This window comes from Numenius arquata, chromosome 4, assembly GCF_964106895.1.
Source record: "Numenius arquata chromosome 4, bNumArq3.hap1.1, whole genome shotgun sequence".
Taxonomy (NCBI): domain Eukaryota; kingdom Metazoa; phylum Chordata; class Aves; order Charadriiformes; family Scolopacidae; genus Numenius; species Numenius arquata.
Genome location: NC_133579.1, coordinates 40597832 through 40611497, shown reverse-complemented (window position 1 = coordinate 40611497; position 13666 = coordinate 40597832). Strand labels below are relative to the sequence as shown.

Sequence of the window (13666 nt, the reverse complement as noted above, 5' to 3'; positions counted from 1 at the left end):
TTCTGTAAATGAGAAATTAGGATTTAATAAATGTTTGTAAATGTATCTTTGCCTGAGAATTTTGAGAAGCAGGGAAAAATGGGATTGGTGTGCATTCTGCATAGCTATTCACCTATCTAAATTCAGTCAGGAGAAAAGTCTGAGCAGGACACTGACTAAGATGATTTTGCTATGTTTCTCCTTAAGAATTGCTGTAATAAGATGGGATTCAGTATTCAAAGGAGTTCTCACTGTCACCGTGCTGAAGGGGAAAAAAAAGAATAGAGGGATTAGAAGAGAATTACAGTTAATTTGGAAGGAATCTTTGCTCATTATCTGAGATGAATGAGCAGGGACACAAAACAGCATTTTCAATCAATATTTTGGAAGAGTGTGAGCTCTGTGCTTAAAGGGATTTGTAATGATGTCTCTTCCCTGCACCTTTTTCTCATGGGAAGTCCACTTCAAATGAGAGATATGAATTTGTGACTTGAACACATTCTTTACCATGAGATTTGAAAGGAGACTGTATAACTCTAAATGTCACATAGCAGCAGACATACTTGAAACAAAAAGAATAAAAAGCACATTTAATGAAGTGTTGTATCAGTTTGCTTTCTAGTGCTGACTTTGGCTTTGTTTAGCCAGTTCTTAAAGAATAGAGTCTTTCATTAATTTGCCCTAACAAGCATAAATTCAGGAGATGAAAGCGAATTCTTTAATGGCACGCACGTTACTGCAGGGTGGAGACTATCCGAAACGCTAGAGACAGGCTGAGCATGCTGAAGAGCAATAAATATCTCAAGTACATCAGGAATTCAGTTTCGGCATCTGTCACGGTGTAATTATGATGAAGAAAATTAGAAGGATATACTCACTGCTGTTTTTTAAGGCAGCTTAGTGAATAAAAAGTGACAGATGCTTTTTTTTCTTAAAATCACTCGATGTTGGGTTGCATCCCTCAATAGACAAAGACACAGAGATCTTGATTCAGTCAGCTTTGATTTTCAGGCTGTTTGATTTTAATCTTTTGTAGCCAGCACACTATGGTGAGGAGGCTGGGACACTGTGAGACTTCCAGTCTTTGCTTTAAACAGACGTGCTTTCTTCTCCCACTTTGCTTAAGAACTATTTTAATTTAGTTGCTGAAATTAAAGCATAGTGAATTCTTATTTATCCTCCTGATTGCTGCTCTTGAGTCAGTCCTTCCTGAGCAGGGGGAGGAAATCAATGATTTTGGATGTTTTAGAATATAGGTAGACAGGAAGCACCTGACTTTCTGTGCTTCTCTACAATGACCTTTAAATCAGTTCATTTCAAGATGACAAAAGCATTGAAGAAAACTTAAGTTTATATTGGAAAAAAAAAAATTAAAAAATAAAGTTTCTTTACCTTTTTGCCACTAACATTTCAAACATTACTCAAGTGTCCCCAAAATGATTTTAATATTTCTGTGCTGTCTGTTCACTTGTTGCATTTCTGTCTGTTGAAATGAAGAAAGCCGACGCTTCATAGGAACATTCAGGCTTGTCTGAAATGCTGTAGCTGTTGTCGCTTTAGCAACAAGTATTCAGAAATGTTAGAAGTGATACCTACTTGAGGTGTCTTGTAGTGCTTCTTAAAATAATATTTCTTCTTCTATTGTGAGACTTATTTATATGCATTCCCTTATTTTGGGAGAAGAGGGAACACCATTTGGAATACATTGCCAGGTGAAGAAACTATGTGGGAATTAAAAACCAGCATAATATAGAAAGAATATAGCTGGAGAAATTTACTTGTATATTTTGTTCCCAGTGTAACTCTTCCATGGTATCCCCCAAGCACACTAGCTAGAATAAACAGTGTTTGAATTTTACTGAAAATTGGAAGGCTACCGAAGTGTCACTTTTGGCAGCACACTTTGTTTCCTGCAAAACTCTCTGCGGGAAGTGGTGTGAAACATTGATGGTAGGATTACTATTTTCATTGACTGTGATTCACCTTTCTTTTTTCATATTCTGTTCTTCAAGAATATAGTGTGTATTATTTTTAGAAGTCCATGGTTATTGAGAATATGCTGCAATATATGAATTTTGGAGAGTGTCTTTTGGGTTTGAGTAGCAGAAGTAATATGCCCACTGAAATTGTTTTGACTCTCTGTAAGTCTCCCTGCCAAAGCCTAGTTTTAAGTGTATTTAGCCGCCTTACCAATTTTAATGCTGTTATTTGAGAATGGTAAATTGGGCCCATGTTTACCTGCCCAGTGTAGCACCTTGGAGAATGAAGTTGAGCTTAAAAACCAAGGAACTGCAATCTTGGGAAATATTAGCACTCCTGATAACAAAAACACGTTACTAAATGACAACAAAAGATCATTCATCAATGTTTGTGCTTTCCAAAGGCTGTCCTGAAGTCTGTGGGGTAGAACAATGTTTAAAAGTACAGGAATTTCTTTTTTTTTTTCCTTTTATTCCTCTTATTATACAATAATGCTGGGAATTCTTGTGTTTCCTCTTTTTTCTTCCCAAGAATCTTTCATTTTGTTGAGGAAGAATGTAAATATTAGAAATGTGGCTTTTTTGCAAGAAAAACAGAAAGAAAAAAAAAAAAGGCAGTCAGTGAGAATCTATAATTTGTTCACTTAAAAACTGACAGGTTTCATCCTGGAAGGTTTACTGTTGTACTAACAAGAAATCCTGTTGATGACCGAAAGTGCTCAGTATGTGAACACTTTTACCCTACCACATGTCCTTTTTCTGCTTTACTGTGAATCCATTTGTTAAGCAGCCCAGCTGTGTTATCCCTTGATTCTCTTTACCTTCCACATCGGACAGGAACCCCAAGACAGTGTGCTTTTTTCCATAATCAGCACAAAAGTGCCTGACTGCAGTCAACAAAGATTTTATTGGCATATAATAGAAAAAAAATTATTATTTCGTGCACTCCCTCAGTTTTCTCTGCCCCAGGTGCAAAGGCACGCAGAGTCTGACAGTCAAACTGTTTTTACTAAGACTGAATCTTGATTGCATTTTCTTCTGAACTCATATCTGACTCTGTGGTGTTTCCCGGTCTGAATGCTGAGTTCATTCTCAAGGCGTAGGTTTTTGGCCTGTAAAGGAGATGCTGGAATTCCAAACTGATGTGCTGTATGTAATTGATAATGATTGATAAAAGACATCTAGCACCTGCAGGACCTTTCTTTGTGCAGGATAAATAGGTGTCTGAGGAGTTCAAGAAAGGGAGCTGCAGAAATTATCTTTACCATTCTGCAAAGGTTGGTTTGTGTTTCCCTCTTTGTACCTTCAAAGTCAGGATTAGTATTGTTTACACAGACAGAAGGCTTACGTTCATGATGATTAATGAAGAGGGAAAGGCCTTGAAATCCATCACATCTAGCACATCGCCAGACTAAATTACTCAATCGGCTCCCAAATAGAAGGGCTAAGGCATCACTTCTTAACTTGGGAGTCTCGCTAAGTTTCCCTAGTTAAATTCTCAATTTAAGGTAAATTTTCTTTTCTGGCTTCTAGTTCAGTGTAGTTATTGTTTTTTGACTATGGATTAATCTTCAATTTAAATTCAGTTTAATTTAATTTAAAAATTATGGGAGGGATTAAATACATGATTGGAGGGAGCAAAGAAGACAGAGCCAAACTTCAGTGGTGCATAATGAAGGGACAAGAGGCAAGATATAGGCGCTAGCTGAAATACAGGAAATTCAATTTAAACTTAAATAACAAACAAAAAAGCCTTTGAGGGTGGCTAAGCACTGGCACAGGTTGCCCAGAGAGGTTGTGCAGTTTCCACCCCTGGAGATATATTCAACACCCAACTGGACAGAGTTCTAAACAACCTGCTCTGGATTTCCCTGGTTTGAGCAGGGGCTTGGACTAGGCAGTCTCCAGAGGTGCCATCCAACCTCATTCGACCTGTGATCCTCTGATTCAGTTTTACTGCTGTTGTAAAGCACTTGGATGCTTAAGCATAGTAAATCCATTATTAAAATTTTAAAATACATTTAAAGATGAGTCCTCTCTGACATTGATGTGTGAACTATTTTATTGGAGATGAGAAGAGACACCTAATCCTTAAAAACAGATCTTAATTTCTGCCCTAAAACCAAACTACTCCTCTTTTGCTGCAGCATCAGTAATCGGCGCAAGAAGTCATAGCTGGGTGTTGGGTGTAAACCCATTGGAGTTAATTCTTTAGTAATTTCATGGGTAGTGTCCTGCACTGGCATGATGCTTCTGCAGAATACCTCACCTTACAAGAAAATCTCTCTGGCAATCTCACCATAGCGTCCTGCTCCTTGAGAAATGAAGTTCTGTGGGCCAATGTGGAAGTCTCCTCAGAAAATCCTATAAGACTCTGGAAGTCTAAATTCTTAAGAAAAATGTGTAACTTCACAGACATGATGGAAGAACATTCGTCAGTGTTACAGCCTGTATTTATTCAGTTAAGAAGCAGCTTCCTTAATTCAGCTCTATATATGCATACATTATAATGTGTCGTCTTAATTCAGGGCTACCACGCATTCTTTTTTTCCACAGGAGTTTTGCTTCATGAAGCACCGGTCATCTTTTAAAATCATCTGGTTAACCTTTTAGTTTCTTTTTTTCTTTTTTCTTTTTCCCTTCTCCTGTCTTTCTTCCTTAATTCTTTGTTTCCTTTTTTTCATACTTTCATGCTTTTAGTCAGCTTGCAAAATAGTGGTCTAATGCTGGAGTAGACCTGCTCATTTATTAATAAGGTATTTTAATTACGTATTTCTTTTTAATGTGGAAATGTTTTTGCCTTTTGCTATATAAGCTTTATCCAGCTTATTGTACATTGGTAAGTGTTATTAATCTTGTAAAGCTTGCTGGAATATACTGCATTTAAAATGTGAGGTCTGCAACATAAAATAATGATTAAAGCAATTACGACTAATCATGCAAAGATTTTATATGTGTAAGCCAGATTTCATCTCATATAAAAAGGCATTCAGCAGGTTAGCTGCTGACAAAGTCAAGTGAGAGTCTTTCTTTGCACTCAAGTAAATTGTAAGAAATATCACAAAAGAAATTTTGGAAGAGGAGCAATTTGGATGTGCTCCTTTGGCTTTGGTGGGGCTTGTGCACTGCCACAGGCGTTGCCTGGTGTGTATAGAGGACCAGCTTTTGCTGAAACACTTGAGCTGATTAAAGCTGCCTTATGCCCTTTGACCTTGCTGCGTGTGGGTTTTTAGAGAGAGAAACACCAGAGGAAAAGGGTGGCAGAGGGAACATGAAGAGGAGAAAATTCCTCTGTAAGAGGTTTCTGCGGTCCTGGACTTACCATGTGTTGGCCATGGAAAGGGCTGCATTGCTCTTCATTTGAACCTTGGGGACATCGAGAACTGCTGGGAAGTAGGCTTTAGGGAGAGGAGATATGCATGTGGGTGTGAGGTTGGAAGGGTAACTAGAGCCCTCCTAATTAAGGAGCCTCAGGACAGAGAGTTACGGAGGCACTGACTGTGCAGGTACCTTTCCTTAAAAAAAAGAGGAGAGGGAGAACCTGCTACTCCCTCCCAAACCACAGTCACAACCTGCTTTCAAAGTGGGTATAGATAGGCTTGTAAATGCTCTATGTTCCCCACGCCTGCTTTATTGCTGAGGTGTTATTGGCAATTGATTTCCGAGGACCAAAAATATTTGTCTGTGTTCTTTGTGGATGACTTCTGAGTACCTAGAGCACAAATGACTGTACATGTCATTGAGGCTTCAAAGCTTTGACACGTTTTCCCAGACTCTTGGTCAGTTAAAGCTCTGCTCTGAGTCCAGAGGTGGCAGCCCTGTTCACCTTTGTTTTCATGTAGCAATGAAATAACTTTTCTTTGCTAGCAGCCCCTGACGTTCACCAAAACAAAGGTTATTGTTCAAGACAGACAATTAGGTAGAACAGAATAATAATAATAATACCCCAGATCTAAAGGTCTCTCCTTTGTGCCAGGAATGTCAGAGTTATAAACCCCCTCCAGTATTTCCTGTGGGTTTTGTGGACAGTGGAAACTATTGCTAGGCTGTGCCATTAAGAACATGCTGTTAAACATGGAGTTTTAACGGACTGATTAAAATAGTGTCAAAATACACAAGTGCTGTCTCTTTAGAATTAAAATAACAGCAAAAGCATGTTTTTAGCTGCCAAGTAAAGAAAGGATTGACTCAATGATCCTTATGGGTCCCTTCCAAGTTGAGGTATTCTATGATTTTTGATTTTTGGTGAGCTTGACCTTGATTTTTAAATAAGATGTTCTTTTAAGGGCAAGTTACAGCATGCCGCTGTTGCACCCGCTCAGGCAGCGGTGTACACTGCAGGGCTTGAGCGTGCTGCAGAAAGCTGTATTGATTGCAGAGGAGGGTGACGTGTCCGGGCCTCCTGGTTTGTTGGGTTTTGCCCAGGGGTGACCTCTGTACTGCAGCTTCCTTTGAGACTGTAATCTGAGCCTGTAATCCAGGGAAAAATTCTGGTTGTCACTTTTGTCACTCATTTTCAGTATTAAAAATAGAGTTTTATCGTATCTTTGTATATTTTGCCATTAAAGAAGATGAGGGAAAAAAGAAAGATTATGTTTAATCTAGAAACCCATTTTTTTCTGCATAAGTCTCAGCTTTGAGTAATACTTTAGGTCTGAAATTAGCATGCAGAAGTTTCCATATACTATTGAGCTACTGAAATACTGCGTAAGACTAAAAGCTAGGCTTCGAATAGCGTCAGCTAGCACAAAAACTTCAGATTTACATTAGCTACATAGTATATTTACCATCTTTGCAATTTCAGTTTATAACTTTAATTCTATGATGTGTTTTTTGTGAGCAGGTTCAACTCTTGGTTAATCCAGTTAATACAAGTTCAGTACATCGTTAATATGGGAGCTCTGAAAATTAATTTCTTAACATGTTTCAGCCATGTTGTGTGTGATAATGGAAAGAACAAATGAACAGGGAACTAAAAAAAAAGGGATTAAGCAAAGAGTGGGGATTTGAAGAAACTTTGATAAGAAAGCAAGTATTCATGTATTTTTGGCCAGGAGTAAGATTGCTTTTATCTTCTTAGATGACATTAGAGATATCTTTGACAGGAGTAAAGAAATGGGAATAGGTGTAGAAAGAGCAGATTTTGCATTGGCGCTAAGAGCAACCATACCAATAGTAACAGCAGGGGGGTGAAGGGGGGAACCCAACTAAAAATTTTAGCTGGTTCTAGCCCTGTGTAATGAGTTTGAGTCACACGGTTTGGCACAGTGCTGCTTTGTAAGATCATTTTGACAAGCTGTGGAGAGGGCAGGTCATCTGTTTTATCTCATCTCACCTCTTAGAAGCAAGGGGCTCTGCTGTGATTTTGTTAATTTTCAAGTAGCTGGATGGTACAAAAGTTGTATTTAATAGTGAATTCTCATCAGGAAAAACACTATACGATATCAGCGGATATTATGGAGACGGTAAGCTCTTCCCCAAGGGTGCATGTGTAATCACCCTCTGTGGGAATATGCTACAAGCAAAAGTAGAAGCTCCATACATCCAGCTTGTTGGGACTGAGCTGGAGATTTTTGTGTTCAAAATCAAGGCAGTCACAATTGGTAGCAGAGCTCTTGCCTCTCTTCAGTGAGGAAACATGGCCAAAGAAATTTTGAAGTTGTTTTTTTTTTTATTATTTCTGATCAATTCTCTAGTGATTTGTAATAGAATAACAGATAACTGTATTATTTCCTTCATATAACTGTATTATCTTTCTCCTGGGATCCCTCACTAGACAGATACTGAAATTTTGTTCTTGGTCGGGACCTTTATTTTGACAGGTTATGCCTTTTTGGTGCCCAGGATAGCATACATAAGCTAGTAATTTGTTTCGAAGTGGAATGAAGGCAATCACACAGACCCTTAATTTCTCATTAAATTACTATGGTAAGATTTTATCTGGCAATGAGAAAGATGACTTTTAGCAGCCTGTTCTTCCCCGTTACTTTCATCACAGTTCTCTGTGTCATTCATGCTCACCCATCGTTGTATATGTGCACCGCGGCTGCTTGTTACAAAGTGCCTGATGAACTTGGGCCAGGAGCTTTCTCAGGAGCTGAAACCTGCTGTAACAGAGTCTGGCTTTGGCCCACTTCACCCTGTTTGCTTATTCTGATGGGAATAAATGCAATCAGAACATGTATCCCTGCCGTAACTCTTGACATGATGGATGGTTTGGACTCACAGGAAACCGTAAGAAAATAGTGCTTCTGCTCATTGAGTGCTGTTGTTTTCTCTAAGTTAGTCTTGTAGTAAAATACGAAGCAGATAGAGCCTATGAGAGAAGCAGGTGTGTGGGCAAAAACCAGCTTTGAAACGTCTGACACTCTGGGTGGGAAAAATAGACTTTTACTTAAAGTGATGTTCATCATGATGATGTTTTGTGTTAGACTTTTTCCCCTTTGGTCCTGTTAATTTTATATAGGAAAGATCCCAGGAGAGTATCAGTGCCAATACTGGCAAGTTTTTAGAAGCTCTCTTAAACCTCTTATTTCATAGAAATCTATGAAGTTTCTGGCTGGTCTGTCCTTTTCTAGCCTAAGCCTTTCCTAAGAAATCCAGCAATTTTCCACTTGAAAATAGCTATGGGTAAAGTCACACACTACTTTCACATAAGATTAAGGGTTTGACAAGGGTAGTGGGAACAAAGAAATTCCAAATTAAATCTGCTTCATATTTAAACCCTCCTCTCCCAGCCCCCTGTTGCACAATAGCAAGGTTTCCTAATGCAAGTAGGTTGTTGATATACTTCCAAAAAGAATTCCAGTTAGCTGAGAGATGGGATTAAATGGATTAAATAGCCTCCTCATTTTTCAGTGATAAAAAGGAGTTTGGTTGAAGGCATGTACAAATGTGAACTTAAATGATTTTGGACTAGATTGGCCTTCGGAACAACCTCAGATTGCCTTGCAAATTAGCGTGCCTTTTCTTGGTGATGATCTGTGTGTTGCTGGTGGGTACGTGCGCATGCAAATGTGGCCATGTGGGATGGTGGGCACATGGAGTTTGCACTGGAGCTGTCGCCATTTCATCAGACTGTGATCACATGTGGGAGAATGGCTAGCTGAGAAGGGTTACGTAGACATGATCCAGCTGGCCGAGCAAAAGCTTGAGAAACATCGGATTCAGCCCCCGTAACTACTGGGCTGGTAAAGACACCTTGTCCTTGACTATAATTGTTGTATGATAACAGGGAGGTTGCAGCTGCTCAGGCATGGGAAAAGAGGATGAAAGTAACTGTAAAGAAGGAACCAAGGGCGGAGTTGATCTTTCTAAGAACTAACCAATCATGAGCTTAACTTTTGTAATATGTATGAGCTAATTATGTTAGAACATAAAAGGCCACTGTGTGAATCAATAAACGAAGCTTGCTGATCACTCATATTGAGTGGCCCTGTCTTCCCTCCGTCGCGACAATCACAGATCAGGAGGTAGGCTATCAGTTGGGTAGAAAAGCTGCAGAGAATATAAAACGGTGCAGGGTGCTCTGTGACTGGTCTGTCTCCTCCTAGCGTGACAGTGGTATGCCCCACTCCACCAGACCCGAGCCCCGGGAGATCCCAAGCACCTCCAGCCACCAGCCTGCTCCTACCTAGCGTTTTTGTGGTCTCTTCTATTTTGTCGTCATGGTATGTGGTTGCCAGGTGTTACCTTTTCTTCTTCATGATATAATCCCCAACGTTCTCCTTTTTTTTAACTCTTCTCATGGACTTCTTTTCCTAAGAATTTATAAAGCATCAGCTTCGTACAAAGTACATACAGGTTCTCCCTAACTTACTCTTCCTCATAAAGAAAGCAGATTTCTCTTCAGCCTTGCTTATAATGTCTTGCTTTCATTTTTCTGACCCCTGAAGACAGGAAATAGCAGTATGAAGCTCTACGCCAAGGTCTGTCAGCAGCTGATAACTTGATGTTGGCAGATAATTACTGGAGTAATGACTTTTATGTGGACAGCATGACTCCATAGCAAACCTGCCTTTCTTCTTGGCCATTTCATGGTGTTCCTTCTTTGTCCTGTGAAACTTATTGGCCACTTGTTCAAGTGGCAATAGCAGTGTATTTTTCATGTGTTAGTAGTCTTTCACCTATATCCAAAAGACCCATTCTGTTGCTGGAAAGATACAGATAGTATCATATACTTGGGATAGCATTGGTAATTACAAAAAAAAAAGGTGGTGAGAGGGTCCGGGGGCCCAAGATTAGTGGTAGCAGATGAAAATTGTCAGGAATCCCTAAAACTTTTTTGTGGCTTCTTTCTGAAGTCTACTAATTTGCTCTAACCTGTTGTTGTTATGAAGAGTCACGTCTAAGAGGCTGAAGAGTAATGCATCCCAGATCTCACTTACACATCCAGTCTAACTGGTCTTAAGTATAAGCAGTAGAGTACTTTTGTATAGTAAGCATGTTTTCCCTTTAAAAGCAGATTTCTTGCTGTCTTTGATTTCTATATTAATTTGGAAAGCAAGTGCCAGGAGTAAAATTTGTTTCACATTTGTTTCAAATTCAAATTAAATCCCTTCACCCCCAACCAAAGAATTTGCAAGAAAAGAACCAAAGGGATCGGTGACCTTATCATGACTGGATCTCATCCTGATCAAGGGACGAACCTTTTTAGCATTGAAAGGAAGTAAAATAAAGAATTAAGAACTTCGATTACTGCTGGGATAGCAGTGTTCTCCTCTTTCCTCTACCTGCAAGGAAATGCTACAAAGCGGCCATTTACTCAGTCAGTACACTTCTTATCTCTTTTCCCTGACTGGCTTACATCTTCTGTTTTACCTTAATGCTTGGGCCTGTGTCGCTCCCACCTGATGTTATTCACCTGAGACACGCATCCTCAGAGGGTGGTGAATGATTGCTTCCTGAAGAGGAGGAGCAGAGAGAGATGGACATACCCCAGTGGCAACCCAGCCTGCCTGAGATACGAGTTATCTTCTTGCCGTTGCCCTCCTGCTTGCATTTTCTTCATCTTCATTCGCCATGTAGGGTGACTTTGTTTCCAGCTTGGTGTAACTGATTAGATAAGGAATATAGGTGCCTAAAATTAGTACTTTGGGTTTTTTAACTGTAAGTAGACCGGCAAGAGCAAAGGAAAAAGGAGGAGACTTGGTGTAAAAAAGAAAGTTAACTGCTTAGCTAGAGGGGTCCTTAAGTGCTTGCCTAACATTCATGTCTTTGAAAATCTGCCCTCAAGGAAAACACTGCTGCACTGTGCACAACCTGTGCAAAACTTAGCAAACGTTCGGCATGTGTTTGGAAGATTAATAATGTCGTAATTTTTCTCACCCTGTCGGTTTTTTGCCTTTTATTCCCCCATAAAGTGGCGTACTAGGGGCTTGTCAGGTTGTGCGTTAGGTAATTGAGTTGTTATGCCAACAGGCTGTGCTGAAAGGTGTTACATCAGTGATGTCTTTTTCATCCCACTGTGCTTTGATCTCCTCCTATAAAGCAGAAGATCTAACAGTGGAAACTTTTGAACATGATAGATGAATTTTGCTAATCCACTTTTCATAATCCTTACGAAAAATGTCCGTCCTAATCAGTCAGAAAAGATTTAATAGCTGTTGTCTCTGTAAAGTCTTATATTATCAGGATTGCAAACTATGGAATTACCATTATGAGTATTTTATTAGCGTGTTTTGAAATGCTGTTGTAAATGCTTTAGAATAAATGAATAAAGATGCTTCTTTGTTAAATGTACTTTGTTGTATTTTCTCACTAAAATCGAAAACTCATTTGCAAAAGAGCACTGTGCAATGGTGAATATATACTAATTCCAAACATTATACGATGCTGAAGTAAATGGTAAAAGGCTTGGCTCACAAGATGCAAAGCACTGTAGATGATGGAACTGTTACGACAGTAAGCAGTATCTAGAATACTGTTTGGGGCAATAAAATATGGCATCTTCTAGGAAGGAACAAGTGCCTGTACTGTCCCTGGATGAAATTCACGCTTATATCATCCAGATGAAGTCAGTAAAGTTACTGCAGTTGCCCAGAATTTCATCCAGCATAGTCTTGCCCATTATATGTTTTGTTAGTTGAGCTCCCCACGTCTCTGGAAAACCCTGCTTCTAGAAAATTGCCAGCAATGCTTAGGATTATAAAAAATATTCACCAAGTCTGATTATATTTTATCTCTTTTCTTTACAATAGCTCTGGGCCAGATTATGCTCTATGTTGATGGCATGAATGGCGTAATAAATCATAATGAAACCATCCAATGGCTGTACACGCTTATTGGGTCAAAGGTAAGACACTCTCCAAAATTCTCATTTTACACTTTTGGTGTTCTTTTGTAAATTCATTTTATTTGTATTACGTGTGCATTTAGGGTATGAACGGACTGCGTGTTAGGTTCTCAATGAGTACACAACACTCTGCATGGAAACCAGGGTACGCTGAGCTGTTATTTCTTTTCGACTGTTTTTTCTACTGGTTTGTGCTGTTGCCACATACTCTGCTTTTAAAAGCAAAGGTACTAAAGATGTCCTCATTACTGTCTCTGCTGCCATTGCAGCTGACCACGCAGAGGATATTTTAGTCTTGCAGTTGTAATTCTCAAGACATTCTTTGGAACCATTTTTTGGGGTGGTTTGTTCCGCCTTTCCGTTCTACAAATGCAAATCATTTTCTACGGTTTCACCATTCTGCACTGCTCAACTTTGCTGAGCACTGGGGAAGGACAATTCAGAGTGACTTCCTTCTAGTGCCCGAAGAACCTGAGAAGATGAAGTCTGGTACCTGCCTTCAGAAGATTCTTTGTTGGTCCCTACATACAAGGAGGCAAAAGCTGGAGGCCAGAGTATATATATAGCCTGGGCTGGTCTCCTAGAGTGGAGTGCAGAACCCACTTTTAAGGATATCTTTTGTAGGTAAAGGCACAAATGCACCATTCACCAGTCTGTTGGCTCTCCAACTTCAGGAAGTTCATTAAGGCCCACAGGGATTGCTGGCGCCCTTGCCATGTAGACCTGCTTGGGACAGATCTGTATGACACAATAACTGGAGCCAGGTATGTTAGCTATTGTTAAGAACTCAAAAGTTGCCATAATTGGTGGAATTGAATCCGTAGTTAGAATTACTAAGAAATTTCCAGGAACTTTTCTTCGTGTGCCTAAGTTGCAGAAAGTTGCTACTGGACACTGCAGGGATAGAGATGCTGCTGCTCCCCCCTCGTAGCTTTTGTAACACAAGGAGAAAAAAGAGTTCTGTGTCCCAAGGGTCTTTTTTGACCACTAGTGATTTTTCGCAACAATGCGCAAACCTCGCTGCTGCAGCAGATTATCAAGTCAAAGAACTGTTTTATCTTGGGTTGACATATGTATATTGACAGTTAGGTAGAAGTAAGATAATTATGGTTATCAAATCCTAGGCTTGTGGGTCGGGGTTCATGATTGAGAGAAAATGAGAAACTTATCTTCCATGTAAAATGTTTCATTGTTGGCTGGGCACTCTGCTGGGCAGTTTGCCCTCTTGAAATGGGGAATGTTAGCTACAGTTGGAAAAACTGATGCCAGATGAGAAAGAAATGGTCTGCTTCATATGGATCCTCATTTTCTGTACAACAGATAAAAGAGACAAGCAAGAGAGGAAAAAATATTACCACGTCCATGATTATTTTAATTCTCTAATGCACCTAATGGGAGTGGGGTAGGGGAGAAA

At 39.6% G+C, this 13666-nt stretch overlaps 1 protein-coding gene across 3 annotated transcripts in view; it reads left to right on the top strand.

Annotated features, from left to right (window-relative positions):
* The window catches only part of FHOD3 (formin homology 2 domain containing 3), a 398400-nt gene that overhangs the window by 224027 nt on the left and 160707 nt on the right, over positions 1-13666 (top strand). For all 3 annotated transcript variants that reach the window (XM_074146889.1, XM_074146891.1, XM_074146890.1), the window contains exon 6: positions 12158-12252. In XM_074146889.1, coding sequence (XP_074002990.1) covers positions 12158-12252 — 95 coding nt within the window. The remainder of the gene's footprint in view (positions 1-12157; positions 12253-13666) is intronic.